This window comes from Hyperoodon ampullatus, assembly GCF_949752795.1.
Source record: "Hyperoodon ampullatus genome assembly, chromosome: 11".
In the NCBI taxonomy this organism is placed as follows: Eukaryota; Metazoa; Chordata; class Mammalia; order Artiodactyla; family Ziphiidae; genus Hyperoodon; species Hyperoodon ampullatus.
Genome location: NC_136924.1, coordinates 101,979,818 through 102,002,916, shown reverse-complemented (window position 1 = coordinate 102,002,916; position 23,099 = coordinate 101,979,818). Strand labels below are relative to the sequence as shown.

General features: G+C 46.7%; 1 protein-coding gene across 1 annotated transcript in view; it reads right to left on the bottom strand.

Moving 5' to 3' along the window:
• The window catches only part of CECR2 (CECR2 histone acetyl-lysine reader), a gene marked incomplete at its 5' end in the record, with an annotated part of 165,438 nt that overhangs the window by 33,618 nt on the left and 108,721 nt on the right, over positions 1–23,099 (bottom strand). The window contains 7 exon segments of the mRNA XM_079715567.1: positions 1,715–1,868; positions 11,036–11,116; positions 16,346–16,515; positions 17,337–17,386; positions 19,895–19,999; positions 20,868–21,007; positions 22,048–22,231. Of these exon segments, the coding sequence (XP_079571693.1) occupies positions 1,715–1,868; positions 11,036–11,116; positions 16,346–16,515; positions 17,337–17,386; positions 19,895–19,999; positions 20,868–21,007; positions 22,048–22,231 (884 nt within the window).

Below are 23,099 nucleotides of genomic sequence, written 5' to 3'. Positions count from 1 at the left end.
TGATAATTTTGCAATGTACATAAATGTCAAATTGTGTTTACTCCTGAAAATAAGGGAATGGTGTACACCAATCATACTTCAACTTAGAAAAAAGTCAAATGACAATGGTACCTAGTAAGAATTCCACTGAAAATTACAGAACTCTATTGAAAAATATAAAGAAATAAAAGCATAGTTACTATTTTGAGGAATTTAAATCTAGCACTGGAAATAAATTATGCAAAATCTCAACCTATGATATACCACCAAATGTGGCACAGGCTACATTAGTAGATTAAACACACTAAGCGTTCTAGAATGAAGAAACGATCAAGGTCAGAATAGGGTTAGCCTACTAAGAATCAGAAGGCAGGGCTTCCCTGGTGGCGCAGTGGTTAAGAATCCGCCTGGTAATGTAGGGGACACGGGTTCGAGCCCTGGTCCAGGAAGATCCCACATGCTGCAGAGCAACTAAGCCCGTGCACCACAACTACTGAGCCTGCACTCTAGAGCCCGTGAGCCACAACTACCGAAGCCCACGCACCTAGACCCCGTGTTCCTCAACAAGAGAAGCCACCAAAATGCCAAGCCCAGGCACCGCAACAAAGAGTAGCCCCTGTTCGCCACAACTAGAGAAAGCCCGCGCACAGCAACGAAGATACAACGCAGCCAAAAATAAATAAACAAATAAAATAAAAAAGAAAAGAATCAGAAGGCAATACCCTAGGAATGAGAGGGGAAATCACATGATAAGGCCAGAATCCTTTAAATTTTACAGCCAAAATGTGTTTAAAATTTGCATGTTAACACTGCATTAAAAAGCCAAATCTGGGACTTTCCCAGTGGTCCAGTGGTTAGGACTCGGCGCTTCCACTGCCAGGGCCCAGGTTCGATCCCAGGTCAGTGAACTAAGATCCTACAAGCCATGCAGTGTGGCTGGAGGCGGGGCCGGGGGGGGGCGGGGGCAAATATGTGTTATGCTATTTTATTTAAACTTTTAAAAAGTTCAGTTGGACTTCCCTGGTGGGAAGAACCCGCCTGCCAATGCAGGGGACACGGATGCAAGCCCTGGACCTGGAAGATCCCACATGCCTTGGAGCAACTAAGCCCGTGTGCCACAACTTCTGAGCCCACATGCCACAACTACTGAAGCCCACGCACCCAGAGCCCGTGCTCCGCAACAAGAGAAGCCACCGCAATGAGAAGCCCGCCCACCGCAATGAAGAGTAGCCCCTGCTCATCACAACTAGAGAAAGCCCACGCGCAACAACGAAGACCCAACGTAGCCAAAAAATAAATAAATAAATTTTAAAAATAAATAAAAAGTTCAATACATTTACTTAAAATACTGGTCTGTATTTAAGAAAGCCAAAATGCTCTGCTATCCAGTGATTTATCAAGTTCAGCTTATAAACACCACTGCATCTAACAGATGTGCTTTAAGTACAAAGGTTAGAAACCCCGCACGCCCGCGCAGGCCGGGGCAGGGCGGGCGAGGCTTTTCATAAGTACATCTCCTCTGTGTGTAAGGTTATTTCTGTGAGAGTCACCTTTTTTCAATTCCACACGGGACTGTGGCGGAGCCGAGAGTGAAGGCAGGGATGGAAGGACCCCAGGACGGCAAGGGCGAGGGCACTGCGGGGCTGGCCCCGAGCCAACCAGTCGGCAGGGCTCCCAGGACACCCCCCCAACCCGGACAGCCCTGCTGCCGGAGCCCTGGGCAGAGCCCTCCTACCTTCCACGGCCTTGACCCTTTCCTCCAGCTCCCGTTTCCTCTCCTCCTTCAGCAGCTGCTCCTGCTCCTTCTTCTGCACCGCCAGGAGGATCTGGCGCTCCTCCTCCTCCTCCCTGCGCTTCTGTTTTTCTATCCTGCTGAGCACAGGGGTCTCCTGCGAGGGGCCAAGAAGTTCAGTCAACACACAATAAAGCAACACCACGCCTTTGAGTAAAGATTCCACGTTTTCTATTCAGCATATAGTGTCAGACAGCTGGGTGACTTACAACCTAGCTACAAGTTCATCTTCTCATCTGTACAATCAATGAATGGATGCAGACACACACTCACATTAAGACACAGTGGGGATCAGAACAGGTAAAGGCTTGGGCCCGATGACTGACCTAATTTGTAGTCTTTGGGAGATAATCTGGAGAGGAGACCGGAGCAGAGAGGAGACACCACTCTTGGATTTAATTTTTGATAAAAGTGGTATCTTAAAAAGCATCTTCGGGCTTCCCTGGTGACGCAGTGGATGAGAGTCCACCTGCCGATGCAGGGGACACGGGTTCGAGCCCCGGTCCGGGAAGATCCCACATGCCGTGGAGCGGCTGGGCCCGTGAGCCATGGCCGCTGAGCCTGCGCATCCGGAGCCTGTGCTCCGTAACGGGAGAGGCCACAGCAGTGAGAGGTCCGCGTACCCCCCCCCAAAAAAAGCACCTTCATCTAAATAACTATGAGAAGGATAAGCTAGCACAATTTCAATAATGTGCACGCCTTCGAAACTCCTAACTTTTGTACTTTTCTTTACTAATCAAACAGTAAATAAAATGGAGGGTTCGGTGGGAAGGGCCACCGTTTTGCCTTAAGATACAGAAAAGAGATGAAGGTGACAGCACAGAAATGCATTGCGTCCCTCAGACTGGCGAGCTTTCCCCTTGTTTTTCAACCCAAACAGCATTAAAATATAATGATTTCAGGTGGTTAGTGCGAATGCGACTGCCTAAAAATTTAAGGAAAGAAAAGGAAAACAGGACCATTACCATCATAATTTCTGCAAGTTTTACTCTGGACATTTCCAACATAGCTAGTTCTGAGCCATTCTGTAGCCCAGAACACTCAAACTAGGACTGAAATCGTTATTTTCAATTTCTTCCCTTGACTTCTGTGCTGATGTGTAAGGTAGAACTTTTTCTTTTTTAAAATTGAAGAGGTAATAATTGTTGCCTGCAACAGAGAACACCTGTAAGTTGCACAGACACAGAAAAATGAATCAGGTGTCTACAAAGGGAAAATGCCAGTTATCCTTACAGAAAAGATAATGATTATCCCACGTTAGGTAAAACTAAATCAGGAATATGACTTTTTCTTAACAGATCTTTTCAGTGGGAAGAAGACCTAATAAGAATCTTCTATGCTAGATATCTGTATTCTATGGAGATTACACAAGTGGTCTTAACGTGGGGGAAAAAAAAGATGACAGCCGACTGCCATCTATACAAAGTCATAAAACACTGAAACCACTCTCGTTGAAATTTTCTACTTTTTTTTATGGTCCTTAAAACTTGTTTCGATTGTCATTTGACTCATAATTAGGAAAGCGGTCTTGCCTAGATAGTAGACCTTCTGAAAGTCAAAGGTTTTACTGTTCAAATTCTGAGCCTCACTTTAAAAAAGGTGGCTACTTGACAAGGTAAAAATATGAACTGAGTAAGAGAAGAGAGATGAAAATGAAAAAAATGTTAACCATTATTACTGCACACATGACATGTAGTCAGCCACCCAAATAGAATTAAACAAAGTTCCCTAAAATCTTTCTCCTGTAACTAGAGTGGGCAGTGTACACGAGCTAGATGTCCTTTGTGACACTGGGCTGCCGCTGGCATTGCACACAGACAAGCCTCCTAAGGCTGGGGAAGCACCTTCCCTCGCACTGCCCCCAGCTCCACAGGTCCCTAATTATTCCAACTTCGGGGCAACATCTTTACCTAGTTGAGAAGTTATAGTGGAGCTACTGTTAACAAAGCAAAAGCAAACCAGAAAAATGCGCCTTTACTCTTTTCATCTGTACAGTGATTCCAAGCAGACGCCCCTAAGATGTCAACTGATAGGGTGGCAGAAAGGCAGGGGATAGAGGAACACAAGCCTCGCCAAACAAATTATTTCATTCAAAGAAAAGTGCACTGCTTTCTACACTTCAGACCCAATGAAAATGCAGAGAAAAACAAGCACATATAATAACCACTAGTTATTTACTGCATACAATGATGACAGCAATGTGTGTGTCCTGCCCCTGCCTAACAAAGGACGGCATGAGAAGTGCTCTCCCTTCAGCCAGAACAAAGACATACTAGAGAGGATCGGCATCTCAGTGAGGACTGAGGACACACAGCCCAAGGACTGGTCACCAAAGAGTCACCTGGTCAGCAAACAAGAGAGGCACTGCACGCGTGAAGACAACGGAAGGAGGGGAAAAGGGGAAGATAGGTAATTACGTACATCCTAAGAATATCTACACAATTTTTTCAACAAAGACAACGACGTACTATTCTTAATATGGGAAGATGTCTTACAAAGCAATTAACAGTAGCCCCCACCAAAAAAATGAAACATGAATACAAAATTCACAGAAGTAGATAAAACACATCCATGATCATAAGGAAAAGCAAAACAGCCTCTTCACTTACAAAACTGTAAAAGATGAAAAAAGTAACACGTCTGCAAAGACATGGTAACATGGACGCCCTCAATGAGCTGGGGACACAGATCTTCTGGAGGACAAGATGGACACACATATCAGGAACCCTGAACAGAGTAATTGCACTGCTGTGACTTTATCTTAAAAGTGAGACAGCGAGGCAAAATATTTCTGAGTACATTAAAGTCAACATTATTTAAAACAGTGAAAAACTGTAAATATCCTAAATGTTTAAAAATAGGTAAAATTACATAATAAGTATGCAATCATTAAAAATTGTTTTTTCTGAGGAATATTTAATGAAATATGAAAAGGCACCTTGATGTTAAATGAAAAACACAGGTCACAAGGCAACAGTCAGTGTGATCCCAGGTTTGTAATAAACGCACAGAGAAAGGGCCTGAAGCAAACACATGAAACTGTAAGTAGGGAAACTGTTACCACGTCTTCTGCACTTTTTACGTGAGTTTTCTGTAAGAGCGTGTAAATTCTTTCGGACACAGAACAGCCCCTTCCCAAATAAGCTGGGGAAATCACCTAGTATTACATGCTCTAAAACGACCCAATTTTTATTAACTTCTTACCCCCACTACCATGTGATCCCTATTAAAAGTCTAAAATTCAAAGGTTAAAGTACCAAAAGGCTACGATCACTTACAGATTTTATGGTGAGGTATTAAAACTGATTTTAAATAGCCTAAGATATTTCGATAACAATGCAGCAGGAATTTTTTAATTAATTTTTTTTATTGGAGTATAGTTGGTTTACAACGCTGTATTAGTTTCTACTGTACAGCACAGTGAATCAGCCATACACATGTCCACACCCTTCTAGACTCCATTCCCATGTAGATCATTACACAGCACCAAAGATAGTTCCCTGTGCTGTACAGGAGGTTCTTATTAGTTATCTGTTATAGATTGAAGCAGGAAGTTTAAAACTTAGAAAATCATAAATGCCAAGGACTGCTGCTAAATCAGAGACTCTGAATCCTTCAGAAATACATGCAAAGATACTGAAGTGAAATTCACAGGAAATGAACAATTTGAAGGTGCATAACCTTAAAGAGGCATTCAGTATATTCACAACGTGTGCGACCACCATCTGTGTTAAGTCACAGAACATTTCACCACCTGAAAGAAAGCTCCGCACCCAATAGGCAGTCACTCTGCATCCTCCACTCCCCAGGCCCTGGAGACCACCAAGCTGTTCTTTCTATGGATTTACTTATTTTGGACATTTCACATAAACGGGATCATACAATTTGTTGTCTAGTTAGTTCTTTTTTAAATACATTAATATTTATACTAAGCACATAAGATGTAATAATTGAATAACTTGAATTTACAGCATCTTAAAAAAGCAAACTGTTCTAACAATAGCAAACAAAAAATCCCGTTAAAAAATGGGCAGAGGATCTGAACAGACATTTTTCCAAGGAGGACATACAGATGGCCAACAGACACATGAAAAGATGCTCAACATCATTAATCATCAGAGAAATGCAAATTAAAACCGCACACCTGGTAAAACGGCCATGATGGCCATCATCAAAATGACAGGAGGTGGTAAGTGTTGGTGAGGGTGTGGAGAAAAGGGAACCCTTGTGCACAGTTGGTGGGAATGTAAATTGGTGCAGCCACTATGGAAAAGAGTATGGAGGTTCCTCAAGAAATAAAAAATAGAATTATCACATGTCCCAGTAATTCCACTCCTGCGTATCTTTCCAAAGAAAGTAAAAGCACTAATTTGAAAATGTATATGGACTTATTTGTGCATTGCAGCATTATTCACAATAGCCAAGACAGGGACACACCTAAGTGTCCACAGATGAAGAAGAGGTGGTGCATATACAATGGAATATTACTCAGTCACAAAAAGCAGGAAATGCTGCCATTTGTGACAACATGGATGACTTGAGGGCATTATGTTAACTGAAACAAGTCAGAGACAGACAAATACTGTATGACCTCACTTGTATGTGGAATCTAAAAAAACTGAACTCACACCAAAAGGATTAAAGACCCAAACGTAAGACCAGACACTACAAAACTCTTAGAGGAAAACATAGGAAAAACACTCTTTGACATAAACCACAGCAAGATCTTTTTTGACCCACCTCCTAGAGTAATGGAAATAAAAACAAAAATAAACAAATGGGACTTAAACTTAAAAGCTTTTGCACAGCAAAGTAAACCACAAACAAGACAAAAAGACAACCCTCAGAACGGGAGAAAATATTTGCAAATGAAACAACTGACAAAGGATTAATCTCCAAAATATACAAACAGCTCATGGAGCTCAATGTCAAAAAAACAAACAATCCAATTAAAAACTGGGTGGAAGACCTAAATAGACATTTCTCCAAGGACGACAGATGGCCAAAAGGCACATGAAAAGATGCACAACATGACTAATTATTAGAGAAATGTAAATCAAAACTACAATGAGGTATCTCCTCACGCTGGGTCAGAATGGCCATTACCAAAAAATCTAGAAATCATTATCAAAAAATCTAGTAAATGCTGGAAAGGGTGTGGTGAAAAGGGAACCCTCCTGCACTGTTGGTGGGAATGTAAGTTGGTAACAACCACTATGGAAAACGGTATGGAGGTTCCTTAAAAAACTAAAAATAGAATTACCATATGACCCAGCAATTCCACTACTGGACATATATCCTGAGAAAACCATAATTCAAAAACAGTCATGTACCACAATGTTCATTACAGCTCTATTTACAACAGCCAGGACATGGAAGCAACCTAAATGTCCATCGACAGATGAATGGATAAAGAAGATGTGACACATATATACAATGGAATATTACTCAGCCATAAAAAGAAACGAAATCAAGTTATTTGTAGCGAGGTGGATGGACATAGAGTCTGTCATACAGAGTGAAGTAAGTCAGAAATAGAGAAACAAATACCATATGCTAACACAGATATATGGAATCTAAAAAAAAAAAAAAGTACTGATGAACCTAGTTGCAGGGCAGGAATAAAGAGGAAGACAGAGAATGGACGTGAGGACATGGGGTGGGAGGGGGAAGCTGGGGCGAAGTAAGAGTAGCATCGACATATACACACTACCGAATGTAAAACAGTTAGCTAGTAGGAAGCAGCAGCATAGCACAGGGAGATCCGCTCGGTGCTTTGAAATGACTTAGAGAGGTGGGTTAGGGAGGGTGGGAGGGAGGCTCAAGAGGGAGGGGATATGGGGACAGATGTATGCATATGGCTGATTCACTTTGGTGTACAACAGAAACTAACACAGTATTATGAAGCAATTATACTCCAATAAAGATCTATTTAAAAAAAAAGGTGGTCAAAGGGTACAAACTTCCAGTTATAAAATAAATAGGTGACCGTAGTTAATAATACTGTATTGTGTATGCGAAAGCTAATAAGAGAGTAGATTTTACGGGTTCTCATCATAAGAACAAATCTGTAACCGTGTGAGGTGATAGATGCTAACTAGACCTATTGGTGATCATTTTGCAGTGTGTACAAATATCAGATCATTATGTTGTACACCTAAAACTAATGTTGTAAGTCAATTACATCTTAAAAAAAAAAAAAAAAAGTCTGTGATTTGGAGAACTTGACAACAACAAAACTCAAAGCCCCCGGAGCGCCCAGGAGCAAGAAGGAAGGTCCAGAATCTGTGCTGCAACGTCCTGACCGCCCCCGCCCGCAGTGGCCCTTCTCCGGGGTTTCAATCCCTGCCTGGTCCCCAACTGCTTTCTCCAGACTGCCCCCACCACGGGTTGCCTGCTGGCATAAAAACACCTCTGCTTAGTGAGATACCTCTTCGCCTCACAATTTCTCATGCCCCTTTCTCCTTCATCGTAACGTGTTATAATTTCAGCAGTTCCCATCTGATGTGAATTCTGAACAATTACAATTTTATATAAATTGCATCACACACATTTGGGAAAAAATATGTACGTGGTGCACCAAGAGTCTGTTTTAAATTTCCGTGCTACTTTTCAGCAGCGGATGGGACTTATGACCTGAAGACACCTGTGGCAGTTCAACAGTTTAAACTTCAGTAGTTTAAAGAACAAGTACATACAGTCGAGTCAACAAAAACCAAACAAAAAACTAGCAGTTAAAAAAAAAAATCTTACACTGTTTTGCATTGCAACTTTTTTTCTTTAGAAGGGGTCAGCTGCAGACGGGGCAGGGCTGTGTTTAATGCTGTGCAGAGAAGAGGCCTGTGGCACCAGGACAGGGTTTCAATGAGAAGCTAATTAGAAATGGCACTTTGAAATCCTCTCAACAATTACAAATAGAATCTGGCTGAAGCGGAGCCCAGGACTCCCCGTCCATGCCCCCCACCCATCCCCAGCACACATGGGACCCGAGCTCCCTGGCAATGGCATGTCCAGAGTCTCCTGACAAAAACAGTCCAGGAGGTCAGGGAGACAGTGTCCCTTCACTGGTGTATTTCCCCAGGAGTCATAATTAAAAGACTTTCGGAGGCACTAAGATTGGACTCCTGGGTGACCAGAAACCCTGCCTATAAGCCACTAAAGACCTGAAGATTTTCTGCTGTTTCAACAAAAGCACAAAACTCACGCCACACTGAAGGCTTTCTCCCGAATGTTCAGCTCTGTAACTGACATCCAGACTCTCTTCAATACCATGGTTACTTGTATCTAAGACCAAAGAGCAGAATACAAACAAACAACGCTGCAAATAACCTAAAACTCTAGTGTCTGAAGCTAGGCTTTTGCTGGCAGCAGTGAAGAACCTGCCTATCTGTATTCAGATTATTCTGCAACCAGAGGTAAACCAGGGCATTTAGGACTCAGTCCAGGGCAGTGAGCAGAAAATGGGAAGGCTTTCAAGGAGGCGGTTAACTGTCCAGATACAAAGGCAGCGAGAGCCCGTCAAGGGGAACGAGGCAGAAAACCAGTTGAGAACTACGGCTGGACAGCCTGACTGAGGCCACCTCCAATCAGGGCCTCGAGGGAAGAAGGGACTGGAGAGACCTGCAAATCAGGCAGAACAGGACTGCCTCAGTTTACCTCCTGGTACAGACATACTTACGAGCTGAAGAAAAAAGACGCAGGAGATAAGTCCAAACATACTGGAAATACAGAGATCTTTAAATGAGCTTTTCCCCTTTCGGGGATCCAGGGAGGATGTACTCGGTTAATGGCCCGGTCCCTGAACACACAATCTTGCAGCCACACCAACGACCGCAAGGCCGCAGAGGGTCCACACTGTCACAAGCCAGCCAGACACGGCCTCCAGGGGAAACGTGCTCTGACCACTAACTGCTTGAACAGCCAATGGGATGGATGCTAAAAGGAGACAAGGCATTAAAAAGTGGAGCGAGTCTGGGAACTGGGCAGCAGGGGGGCAGGGGGTGCCCCCTCAGTCCTGCCCGCGACCCCTCCCCCGTCCAGCCCTTGTCGTCAGACACGTCCAGGCCCCCCGGGCCTCATCCCGCCCTACCTGCCCACTGTTAACGTCTCAGTAAATACAAACAGCAGCTTCGCCCCTTCCTACGGCTGCGATGCTGAACGTCACAGAACACAACTTCCCAAACACAGGGGGCTCCGGGGACTGCTCGCCCCGAAGCAGCTCTTCACCAAGCACTGTCTCAACTCTTACCCTGCCCCTCCCAGTTCGCGTCCCCCCCGCCGGACACGCGAGCGCCCCCACCGCACAGGGAGCACCGAGAGCCCGTGGACGTCCTGCTCCAACTAAGGAAACGGGACCTGAAATGCCGAGAACTCTCCTCAGTGCTGCTTCCTCTGCACTTCGTCACTATTCCTTTGTTTTCTTTCACGGCCAGGCTTCTCAAGAGGACAAATACCACTCCGACCAGTAACTCCTCTTTTACTCACTTGCAACCCGACCTTCACTCCATCATCCTCTAGTGAAACGCTCCCCCCAAAGGCCACCCTCCCTTCTAAGCCCACGCTCCCAGAGCAGGGACCCTACAGCTACTTGCTCACCTTGCAGTCGTTCCTGATGGGGTCTGACCACAGATGCATCTTCCTGACACAAAGACCTAACGACATAGCCTCCGACCACTGCCTCCCATGGACAAACAAGCAGGGGACGGCCAGGGGACTCCGAAGTCTGACTGTTCCAACCCAACCGCCACTCTGAGTCACAACACATCTTACACGCCAGCCACGACCCAGCACACACACTCTCCGACTGCATTGCACGCGACCCTGCCTCTGTACTTCTGCTTGCCTTGACCCTCCGCCTGCACTGCCACCGTCAAAACCTCAGCCACCCTGCAGGGCTCAGGCGACACAGTTCTGCTGCTCCAACTCTCAGCCGCAGTCCCTTCCATCTTTGCCTCTTGCATTCCTATGACACGTGTGTCTGTAACAGAACGCATCATTCTCCTCGGTATTACAGTAAATAATGATGTGAGTATCATCCCCGGAGATTAGGGGAGCCAAACAGTCAACTTATGTCTTATTTTTACAACTCCTTCTCTTTCTAGAAATGCATCTTACGTAGAAGGATACTCCATAAAGGCTTGAGGTTTTAAACACGAAATCAAGGTAAATAAAGAATCTGGGGTGGAAGGAGCACACGAGATAAAACGGGACCATCTTTTCTGAACACGTCAACCCTTCTCTCCGCCCGCTCTCAACACTCACCTACTGCTCAGTGGACTTGACGGACAGGCGGTCAGACCTCCGCCCAGGCTGCAATCCTGCCCGTGTCCTCTGGGGACGCTTTCCCTACAGTTACAAGTGAGGAAGAGCGAGGACAAGACGGGTGAGTGTCCTCAGCTGCTGCTGTGGCTGCCACTGCCACCAGTCGAGAGAGGCCTGGAAGGGCCAGGTGAGGCGCGACCTAAACGAGGGCCCGTGGCACCCCAGGCCAGTCGGCAAAAATGACAACTCGGCTCTACAAGGCCCCACGCAGCTTATTCACTTAAAAACGCTCAACGAAGCTCAGAGGTACCATGTGTCAAACTCCCTGAACGGTGTAAACATTTTTAACAAGTTTTGTCTCGTATTACCAAGGAAAAGCCAGTTTCATCGCCTCGGGTTGCCGGGAAGGGCTCTCAAAGGCGGATTCTGAGCAGCAGGAGGGCAGCTCTCCTTTAGAGGCGGTTCTGTGGCCGGTGAGGCTGGAACAGGTAGGAGGACGAGAGACGACAGGCTCAGCCACGAGGGATCGCAGAGCTTCCTGGGGGTGTTAGACCCCCAGATGATGTCAGAGGCTCGGCAGCGGCCGTCACAGGGAACTTCAAATAAGGCCAACGTCAGTTTTGGAATTTCTGTGGACTGAGCCCCAGAGCCTCACCATCATAACCTCGTATTAAGAAATGGTAAGCGAGGGCCGTGCAGGTGAGGTGAGTAGGCTCTGCGTCGTCACATCAGCATCATGTACGTGTGGTCTGGCACCACTTAACTGAAAAACTTGAGACTTGTGGCATCAACGAGGTAAAGCAACAAAGGATGGAAAAAGCTCAGTGGCGCTAATGCCACTAAGTGGTGGTTTATGCAACCCAAACGAACCACAGAACGGCAGGAGACCTGCTGAGACGGGAGATCTAGAAAGCTTTTCCATTATGAGAATGACCAGCCTCAGTAGAGATAAACCCCAACTGTCAAAGGGGGCATGACCCCCTTTACCCCAAAAGCTACTGCAGCAGTTCCTGAAATGTGCCTATGAGCGACTCCTTCGGAAGTTCAGGCCCAGGGGAAGAGCCCTCGGGCCACGAGCTCTCAGGGGACCAACAGCAAAGGGGCCGGGGGCCACGTCCACCTCTGCCGAGTGAGGCAGGTGCTGGGGCCAGACAGCGCGGCGGTTTCCCTGTCCTCAGAACCATCTTCTACGTGACTTATCAACTTATCTGTTAAAGACCTGATGTGTATGACACACCTTACTATCACTGTCTGTAACCTTAGCTAAAATGCTTTCACTAGTCTACACCCCCTTGACTTTAATCTTGCCATAAAAGTTGAACTTTCATGTGGTCAACGCGGCCTTGCCTTCCGGTTCTTTCATGATTGCGAAGTTCACAGGACTGTCACACCTCCGTGAGTTAACCCATCAGCGCTGCCTCTCTGCAGACTTGCAATTATTTTGGTAAGAAATGCGGATTTAGTTTTCTATCAAAATTCCTCGCCAGTTGGGGCTTCCCTGGTGGCACAGCGGCTGAGAGTCCGCCTGCCGATGCAGGGGACACGGGTTCGTGCCCCGGTCCGGGGGGATCCCACGTGCCGCGGAGCGGCTGGGCCCGTGAGCCATGGCCGCTGGGCCTGCGCGTCCGGAGCCTGTGCTCCACAACGGGAGAGGCCACAACAGTGAGAGGCCCGCATACCACAAAAAAAAAAAAAAAAAAAATTCCTCGCCAGTTACAAGCTGTCAGAAACAATGGAGGGACCAAGTGCCAATCCCTCGCTAAGTACTAGGCCAGCTGCTGGACAACGGTCCTTCCCACAGAAACTGGGAAGTTACAGCACTTCATTTTACTAATAAGAAGATCGAAATTCAGAGCTATCGGGAAGCTCACCCAAATGGGCAGCTAGAAGAGGGCGGCGCCACACCGACGGGGGGTCCTAGAGGGAAGCTCACGACGCGCAGCCCCCCAGACCCTGTGGCTCTGGGCCTGCCATGCTGCACTGTAATCTCTAACGGTGTCCATTCTGTTTTACTGGCATGTGATTTCCACTTCACATTCAGATCATAGGTGTGTTTATTACTAGAACAGACCCCAGCATAACTTGGATGGGTACTGGTAGGTTCACACAGTCACTGTCAAAGAAGAATCTACACAGTGTGTGTGTCTTAACTTAATGTATAAAAATGTACTGCCGTTCACCAATCATACGATGCAGGCCCACTGAGGGGGTTCCCAGAGATTCTCTCCTAACAATCACCCTCTTAAACCTTTATCTGCCCTTCCAGTTTTGTTTTCATAATCGCAAGTGAGATGTGAATGATACTTGCAATCCAAATACCGAAACCATAAGATTGTAATGAATTTTTTCCTTTCATCTTTTACTATTTTATCCTTATTTGACAGTCAACCTTTCAGAAGCAACTCATCCTTAATGTTTCTGTTTAATAAAAACTTTTTATAGAAAATTTTATGCCCTTATTTTGTTTCATAATATTTAATTGTGTAAATTCAGTAACGAGAACAATGGACACACACAGGTCTGTGAAAACATCAGCAGGATGCCCAGCTCGCAGGTTGTCATTTCCCGTGGGTGGCCTCTCAAATGAAGACCCCCCGAGGGTGCTCCTGATGTCTGGCCTCTGTGCCAGGACAAGGCAGTGCAGTCACTCCACTGCCCCCACCCGCAATATCTACATTCACCGGTTATTCTGGAGGAGAGCTCTGTTATGCTGGGACTTAGCTAAAGCAACAACAAACCTCAATTTATCTTGGCGACGACTGACATCTAAACTTTCCTTCAAGAAACAGAGAGGTCTGGCATCCTTACTCGAGATGTGAAGAGATACATGTACTCACAGCTTTGTACCTTCTTCTTTCTCATCAATTCTGCATAGGCATAGTCAGATTCACAGCAGCACCTGTTTTGCTGCTGCAGCCAGTAACTGTTAACCTTTAGCAGGCATAGGAATGAATCACAGAGCAACAGAACCACATCCAGCCATCCTGCCAGGCTGGGACAAGAGCAGGGCGGGATCCGGCGTCTAGCGTGCGGCCCAGGTGACGCCCACGCAGGATGTCGAGAGCCAGCACTGCTGTGAGCACTAAGCAACAGACTTCGTTAAGTGTAATTCTATTCCCCCAGATGAAGCGCTCTAAAATTCTGCCTCTTACTCTTTTCTTACGTCACACACACAAGACTTCCAAGACAGTATTCCCATACCACACATGCCACTTAACCCCGATGGGTTATGAGTTATTATTCTTTTGATGAGGAAACGGTCTTTATTTGTTAGTGCACTTTTAAAGTCTTGACATTTATATTACTGAATGAAGAGCGTATTTAAATTCATCAGGAATGGGGCACTAAGGTAACTATATCTCAATGGACACAATAGCCAAGCCACTTCTTTCTTCATTTTTGAACTGTTTGGAAATTATCTTTTCATAAAGGTTTAGAAAATTTGACCTGTGAATAAATCTAAATGATTCTGGAGCTTTTGCTGGGATGCTTTTGTGAAAACTCTTCTTCCCTAATTACTGGTCTGCTAAGGTTTCCGGTTGCATAATTTAGATTCTGGGGTGTTTTTTTTGGGAAATCAACATCCCATTTCACTAAAGCTTGCAAATTTACAGCACTGTATAGCTTTCAAAATATCAAATCTATTATTTCCTTTTTCAGCTTCTAATTTCACTGTTCTTGAAATTTGTATTTAAGGTTTACCTTATTTTAATTTTTTCTTCTCTTGCAAAGAATCAACTCCTGAAATTTTCTGTATCAAAACCATCCGTTTTATGCTTGTAAGTTTTTTCCCTTAGTTACACTATTCAAAAGTCTGAGGTTGAATATTGCAGTTAAAAAGACAGAAATTATAAATGAAAGTTTAAGCAGATTAGGTAAACGTCTTACAGATGATTTAAGGTGCTGTCATGAATCATATCAATAAAGTCATATACAAGGCTATTTAAGTTATAAAACCATCTCTATTAAATAGCTACTTTAAGAAAACTAGATTACGTATTTCAAGTCCTGGAAAAATGGTCACAGTGTGCTGCGGAGGACAAGATCCAAGTGTAATTATAGTCAACGGGATTAAGGACGTCGATGGGGAGATGCTCACCCATGAAAAGGCAATTCCGTGACTTTCTACAGTTCACCCCAAAGCACCAACCTGCTCAATGGTTACAAATACCATTGGAGTCACGACAAATCAAGTAACGTATCTGTCACTGTGTCCTTCCCTGGGGGTGCTGCAGCAAGAGTTTAAAAACACTTTCTCCTCAGATGTCAGGGGCAGTGCTCACATTTCTGTCTTCTATTAACAAGTATTAAGAATCAGAAGCATCAGATTTATGGAAACTGGATGGTTGTCAGGCATCCACCACAGAACGGGCGTTCCAGGTGGTCACCTGTGGGGTTACAATGATGGGGAAGACATGGCCCCTGATCCAGAGTTGCTTAGACAACTCCTAATGAAATGAAGTCGGGAAGCGCACTGCGGGGGACACCCTCACCTGGGAGAGGCGGGGAGAGCTCACAGACACAAGGCCCTCAAGTGGGGCTTCTGAGAGCCCTGGAACAGGCGGGGGCAGGCGGGGTGCAGGACGAGGCCAGGATTCGGTGCCCTGCAGTCAGAGGGGGCAGCTGGGGGGAGCCGGCACTAGAGCCACAAAGAAAAGCACCTTCAGAGCCTGCTGTTAGAGGGAGACAGACCAGAAGATGATCTTTTTTAAAAAGTAAAGTTAAAAAAAAAAAAAAAAAAAAAAGGCAGCAGTCTATGTACAGGGAGAGGTACACACAGGGTGCTCTATAGAGACACACCTGGGGCTCAGTGGGTGGTTCCCAGGGGATGCTGGGGAGAAGGAGAGCTGGCTCCCAAGGGTGAAGAGCGGTGAGGACGGGGTAGCGGCATGAGGATTAAATCACACGGCCCGGGCTTCCCTGGTGGCGCAGTGGTTGAGGGTCCGCCTGCCGATGCAGGGGACGCGGGTTCGTGCCCCGATTCGGGAGGATCCCACGTGCCGCGGAGCGGCTGGGCCCGTGAGCCATGGCCGCTGAGCTTGCGCGTCCGGAGCTTGTGCTCCGCGGCGGGAGAGGCCACAGCAGTGAGAGGACCGCGTACCGCAAAAAAAAAAAAAAAAAAAAATCACACGGCCCACAGAGAAGGCGAGTGGGGGCACGAGGTCCCATCTTAATGCCCCAGATGAAGAAAGATGAAGGCTGGACCAGCTTCAGGAGAGCATGGAGTGGAGAGTGCTCAAACCTCTAATGAAGGAACCCTTTACCAGAGCAGCTTGACGCCACACACGGAGGACAGGGACCCTGTCTGCACACCTTCTGGGCAATCATGCTGCAGATCTCGGGCAGGAAGTCCTCGCTGAGGAGCTTGTAGAGCTGCCGCTCTCGCAGGGATGTCCTCTCCCGGAAACTCTCGGTGACCTGTCTCCACTCCTCTTCTGTCTGGCACAGGAGCCACCAGGAGCCTTGGCCTGGCCCCTGGGACCCTAGAAGAGAAAGCGGTGGCTCAGTAAACAGATCCCATGAGACCTGTTTCTTTCTATCTTCAGTTTCAGTTGGACCCTGGGTTATGATCAAAGCCAGGTAATCAGAAAAATGGGGGGCCCATTACCATTTAAGGTTGATGCTGTGTACTTCTGATTTTCCTGTTACTATCACTGTTTACAACTAAGAGATAAGAATACGTAAAGGCAATACAAATGTAACTATTGTAACCTTCATGATAGATTCTAATATACTAGAAATGCTTCAATGTATTTACTTTTCTACAAAATTGGTTTTGATTGAGCTTTTGCAGTCTTGCTTGTTGCACTGAGATACTCTAAATTGCTATTTCTCCCCAAATTTATACAATTTGGATTACAGAACCGAAGTCTAGGTAGGAACCCAGTACACTTCCTTATGCAGTAAAGCATTTTACTGGGTTGGTCAAAAAGTTCGTTCAGTTTTAAGTAAGACACATTTTTCATTTTCACCAAGAACTTTATTGAACGTATTCACTAACCGAGCAAACTTTTTGGCCAACCCAATACATTAAAAGAAAGCTCTCGGAGGAGCTGCTCATTTACTCCAATGTTGGGTGTCTATTCTGCTGGGCCTGCGTAAGGGCGCCCAAGTGAAAGGACCTGGTCCTGCTCTCAAGCTGTCCGTCAGGGGGAGAGATGAGCACAGGGAGACGATGTGTGAAGGGTGAGGAGGCTAGTCAGAGGCTATTGTAATAGTCGTAACGCTCTGCACTCGACTCTGGAAAAGGACACAAGTCAATCATGTTCATGCAATCCCTTCTGACCCCGACAAAAGCCATTACCATTTCTTGTCTGCGGCTCAGATGCTAAGGAGTTTTCTTCCTGCTTTTCACTGAAACACAGGAAAAAGAGGCACCAATTAAAACAAAGACATGGGGCTTCCCTGGTGGTGCAGTGGTTGAGAGTCCGCCTGCCGATGCAGGGGACGCGGGTGCCCTCGTGCCCCGGTCTGGAAAGATCCCACATACCGCGGAGCGGCTGGGCCCGTGAGCCATGGCCGCTGAGCCTGCGCGTCCAGAGCCTGTGCTCCGCAACGGGAGAGGCCACAACAGTGAGAGGCCCGCGTACCGCAAAAAACAAAAACCAAAAAACAAAGACATGTCCAAAATTGTTGTGCTCCCCTGTAAGGCAGACACATGACTTACTACCAGGAATGTGTGTTGGCGCAGAGGGGAAGGACAGATACACGGGGACACAGGAAAGGAGAAGTTCAGTGTCCACAGGTAAATGCCAAGAAAAGGGCTTCCTCCCGGACGGCACTGAGGGTGGCACTGCAGGCGAGGTGTATTGAATTGGCCCTCACAGCAGGCTGGGGTGAAGAACACAGGTTCTGAGGCCGGGCCACCTCTATTCAAGGCTTGCCACCATCTACCATGTGACCCCAGAAAAGTCACTGAACTTCCCTGTAAAATGGGGCTATTAATAATGGCCACCTCACAGGGATGCTGGAACTAAATTATAAAATACAAATGTGCTCATCAGCCCGACAGTGTTAAGTCTCCCTGAATCATGAAGGGCAGTCTCTGGATTTTCTGGTTTGTTTTCAACCACCTAACCCAGCACTGCCCCGAACAGCCTCCCAGGAGAAGGAAAACGTCCTGTACCGTCGCTGTCCAGCGAGGCAGCCCCGGGCCCCGAGCGCCTGCTCCGCTGAAGTGTGTCAGGGGTGACTGAGAAACCTAACTTTACATTTTATTTATTATTTTTTAAAAATAATTTGTTTTAGGGGCTGCCCTTTTTCTTTACTTTTGTCCCCCTCCTACACATACCTTATTGTCTACATTTGTTTTTCATCATTCTTTGAAAAACGGAGGTATAGTTTTAGATGTACAACACCATGATTCACAGTTTTTAAAGATTATACTCCACTTATAGTTATTATAAAATATTGGCTATATTCCCTGTGTTGTAGAGTATATTCCTATAGTTTATTTATTTTACGTAGTAGTTTGTACCTCTTAATCCCCTATCTTGCCCCTCCCCCGTCCCTCTCCCCGCTGGTCACCACTAGTTTGTTCTCTGTTTCTATAAGTCTGTTTCTGTTTTATTATATTCACTACTTTTACTTTTTAGATTTCACAAAATTTTATTTAATTTAAAAATACTGTATTGGATACAGAACTCTAAAGAATAAAATCACCAGCAGAGGGTAGCACAAGCACACATATGCTTCTTAAAATGACTACAGCCCCACCACTAAGGCACTTTAATTGTTGGGACTCACAGGGAAACTGAGATAGTACAGAACAGATTTCTGAATGTATCAGGAGGTGTAGATCGCTAACAAAATCCAGAAACACATGTCTTGTGTATAACACATGATTATAAGAACATTTCTCACAAATACTGGTGGGAGGAAAGCTGCAATCTGTAGTCAAAATTTCTGGAAAGTTAAGTGTAACACTGACTGTTGTAACAAAAAAATCAAATTCTGATTGTTTTATTCATAATCTGATTCCTAAAAATATTTCTTAGTAGTTAATAAGCAGCACAGTGAAATCTGGTCCACTTCAGGCATTTAGGTTACTTAAGCAGTTCTAAAACGCCGAAGGAAGAAGCAGCTTCTCCTGTGTTATTAGAATTTTTAAGACTATGACCTAACTTCCATAAGTGGATAATGATAGATCTGATCCTCAAGTAAAAGGAAAAAGTATTTCTACACAGAACAGGTCAGATTCTGAAAACTCTTATATTGAGATTCACATGGTGGGAATTCCTAAAAGGCAATGACATATTAAAATAAAATTTCCCAGGACTGCCCTGGTGGTCCACTGGTTAAGACTCCGCACTTCCACTGCACCGGATGCGAGTTCGATCCCTGGTTGGGGAACTAAGATCCCACATGCCGCGCAGTGCGGCCAAAAAATAGTAATAATACAATTTCCCAATCGTAAGAGAATCTTTTTCTTTGCTAAAATTAAATATAAAATAAACACTATAAAAATGTTTAAAGTCTTACCTTTTCCTTATTGTAGGAAATTGTATTCTACATACAACAAAGCATGTTTACTACAAAATCTCCTTACCAGGAAAGAATTAACTCCTAAACTCATATACAGTATTAACTCTCTCCACACTCCTGTGAAGAAACATGTGGTGTAGGGATGGGAGTTTCAGGGCACTTCCTGCAGGCGGGCTCGGTCCTCGGTGCCGTCCACTGTCAGGTTCACTGTCAGAGTCCCCACTGTCCAGTGAAAGTGAGGGGCCAGGCAGGAGGCCCCCGAGGACTGTGACGCAGGGCCCATGTCCCCCCCGAGGCACAGAAAGCAGGATGGAGGCGAGTGCCTCCAGCGTAAGGGTTCGGGTTAGGGACCTGCACAGACTAACAAGACTTACTCACCTCACTAGAGTTTCCTCCTGCAGTTTTTTCCGTTTTGGGGGTCTTCCTCTTCTTTTTCCTGTTTTCCCAGGAACACTTGAAACATTTTTTTGTCCTTCACTTTCCCTAAGAAATAGTACGTTAAACAGAAATGTTCTGTCATAGGACTGATGCGTTACACATGATTTATAAGCTAGTGATTATGGGGCTTTCCTGGTGGCCCAGTGGTTGAGAGTCCGCCGACCGATGCAGGGGACACGGGTTCGTGCCCGGGTCTGGGAGGATCCCACATGCCGCGAAGCGGCTGGGCCCGTGAGCCATGGCCGCTGAGCCTGCGCGTCCGGAGCCTGTGCTCCGCAACGGGAGAGGCCACAACAGTGAGAGGCCCACGTACCACAAAAAAAAAAACAACAACAAAAACTGGCTTTAAGCTAGTGATTAGTTTTTCTGGCCATGAGGTTACTAAAAAGGAGCAAAGGCAGCAGTTACAGGCAAAGAGCAGGGTGACCTCCCACTTTCCATGGTTAAAACGTGTAACCAAGGAAAACAACATCTCCCACGTGAACATCTGAGTGAGGCCTCAGGCTTCGCTAACAGCAAAGGGCCCAGCAACCCGGACGTCTGGGGAAGGTGCAGCATCACTCTGGGCAGCTGGGGACAAGGCCTCTTCCTCACTGAGGACGTCAGCTCTAGCAGGAGGAGGGATTCTCCAGAACCCACTCTGCTGGAGGGAAAGGCCCCGGGGAGCACTTGTGCTGCTTGAAAACCTGGCGGGCGGAACAGCCTCCGGGGTGGGGCCGCTGAGAGCTGGGCTAGAGATTAATTCCTTTTCACTTCTGTGTGAAATAACTCTTTGCCATCTCTTTGTAGACATGGTGCTACAGCTAATTCCTTCATGAGAAAAAATAACTTGTGCTGCGGAACTCCGATGTATTTGATTTTAATGATGCTCTTGTAACAGTGGCTATGGCAGCCCTGACCTTTAGGAAGGTACCTGCTCAGAGAGAGCTCTCCGTTGGATTTTCCTTGTACTGGGTCCTCCTTGTACATTCGCGTCCCATAGAAATACCAGTAGAGGGCCCCGGAGTTGTCCTCACCCAGTGGTTCCACACGGAGACTGTCTGCATCCAGGCCCTGGGCAGGACAAGGAAAGAGGTTTGGGCTCACAACGAACAAAACTAAAGAGACAACTGAAATGAGGATTCTGAATTTGTCCTCACATATCCCTCATATTAAAATGCTCAAGCATCTTAGGTAATTCTCAGTCAGGGTACCCGACACACGGGACGGGGAGAAGGTGCCTGCTCTAAGAGCAGGATACAGAAGTACTTCACACGAATCCCATTGCCACCATCGCCCCGACCTTGCCAAAAAAAGAGCAACCCAAAGGGATTTTGATTAACATGTGACATACTTGGTTTAGACATGTATTCTGTGTGTACCAACAAGAGGAAAGACAATTCCAACAGGAGAGTCTGGTTTTGTGGCAGCCTCATCCCCCATGACACTGTCGCCGCCGGCCAGTCCGGCTCGGGGCTCCCCATTCCCCCAGCCTGACCTGCACTGCCACCCCTCGGTGGGTGGAGGCCGAGACCTCAGTGAAGACTGTGCTGGGCTGCACTGCGGTTTTCACCATGGTGCCCACCTGAGCCCACGAGCACCGTCGACGCAGTTCATCATTTGTGACCGACCTCCCGGTGAGGGCAAAGCAGAAGCCTGCCCGCGCCCTCCCTCTGAGACAGGATAAGAGGGAGGGGGGAGGCGTCCACAGCCCCACCCAGCACACATCTACAATGTGCACACGGTGTGCGGTGAGGATGGGTTAAAGTCCTGGGAGGTTTCATACATATTTCAATTATTCTAAGTCAAATTTCAGACCTCAGGAAATAAAACTCAGTGACTAATGTAACGGCAATTCTGGCTGATGACAGAGCAAACAGGAACCTAGGATTGTTCCCATGTCAGCGGGGACTCGGTACATGGAACGAAGAACAAACCAAAGTAGAAGTTAAACCAAAATAAAATAACATGCAGTCATCTGAGTGTGTGGCTTGGATTCCCCTGGCAACAGTGGTAACGGCTGCATCTACAAGATTCCCAAGACCAGCACAGCATCCAAACGCTGGCTCCTCTAAACTTCTGCTCCAGGGACAGGGTGCCTGTCAGCTACGCACCTTGAGGAGATCGAAGACATCATCTGCGTCCAGCCGGTAGTCACAGAGGCGGTGGAGGATTTCCACTCGGGTGCGAAGGGGCAGGTCCTGGAAGCTGGCTCCCCGCAGGGGGTTCGGCTTCCCCTCTTCCAGCTCCCAGCGGTAGCTGATGATGTCCTCCAGGTAGCTGTGGAAGGTCTGAGACCTACCCAGGTGGCCCCAGACACAAAGACACATGAATACCACATAGAGAGGGGGGTGTTGGGGGAGGGGCGGCTGGACAGCTGACAAATCTTCAACAGCAGCAGGAATGGAAAGTGCCAGGAAGGGCCCGGGGATCCCTTGAGGAAGCACTATGTTATTACACCATCTCCTGGGACCTGACACCGTCAAGTCCCAAAGATCATCAATGTTAAGAAGGTTGTGGGACCTTCCCTGGTGGTACAGTGGTTAAGAATCGCCTGCTGGGCCTTCCCTGGTGGCGCAGTGGTTGAGGGTCCGCCTGCTGATGCAGGGGACACGGGTTCGTGCTCCGATCCGGGAAGATCCCACATGCCGCGGAGCAGCTGGGCCCGTGAGCCATGGCCGCTGAGCCTGCACGTCCGGAGCCTGTGCTCCGCAACGGGAGAGGCCACAGCAGTGAGAGGCCCGCGTACCGCAAAATAAAAAAAATCTCCTGCCAATGCAGGGGACACGGGTTTGAGCCCTGGTTCCGGAAGATCCCACATGCCGCAGAGCAACTAAGCCTGTGTGCCACAACTACTGAGCCTGCGCAGAGCCCGTGAGCCACAACTACTGAAGCCCGCGTGCCTAGAGCCCATGCTCCGCAACAAGAGGAGCCACCACAATGAGAAGCCCGCACACCGCAACGAAGAGTAGCCCATGCTCGCTGCAACTAGAGAAAGCCCATGCACAGCAACAAAGTCGCAACGCAGCCAAAAACAAATAAATTAATTAATTTTAAAAAAAGATTAGGTCCACAACTTAGATGGCAAACAGCAAAGAATGCCAATGTCTGCCTGGCCTAATCCATTTATATTTCAGGTTAAGATGCAAAGGTGAAAAAACCTTCT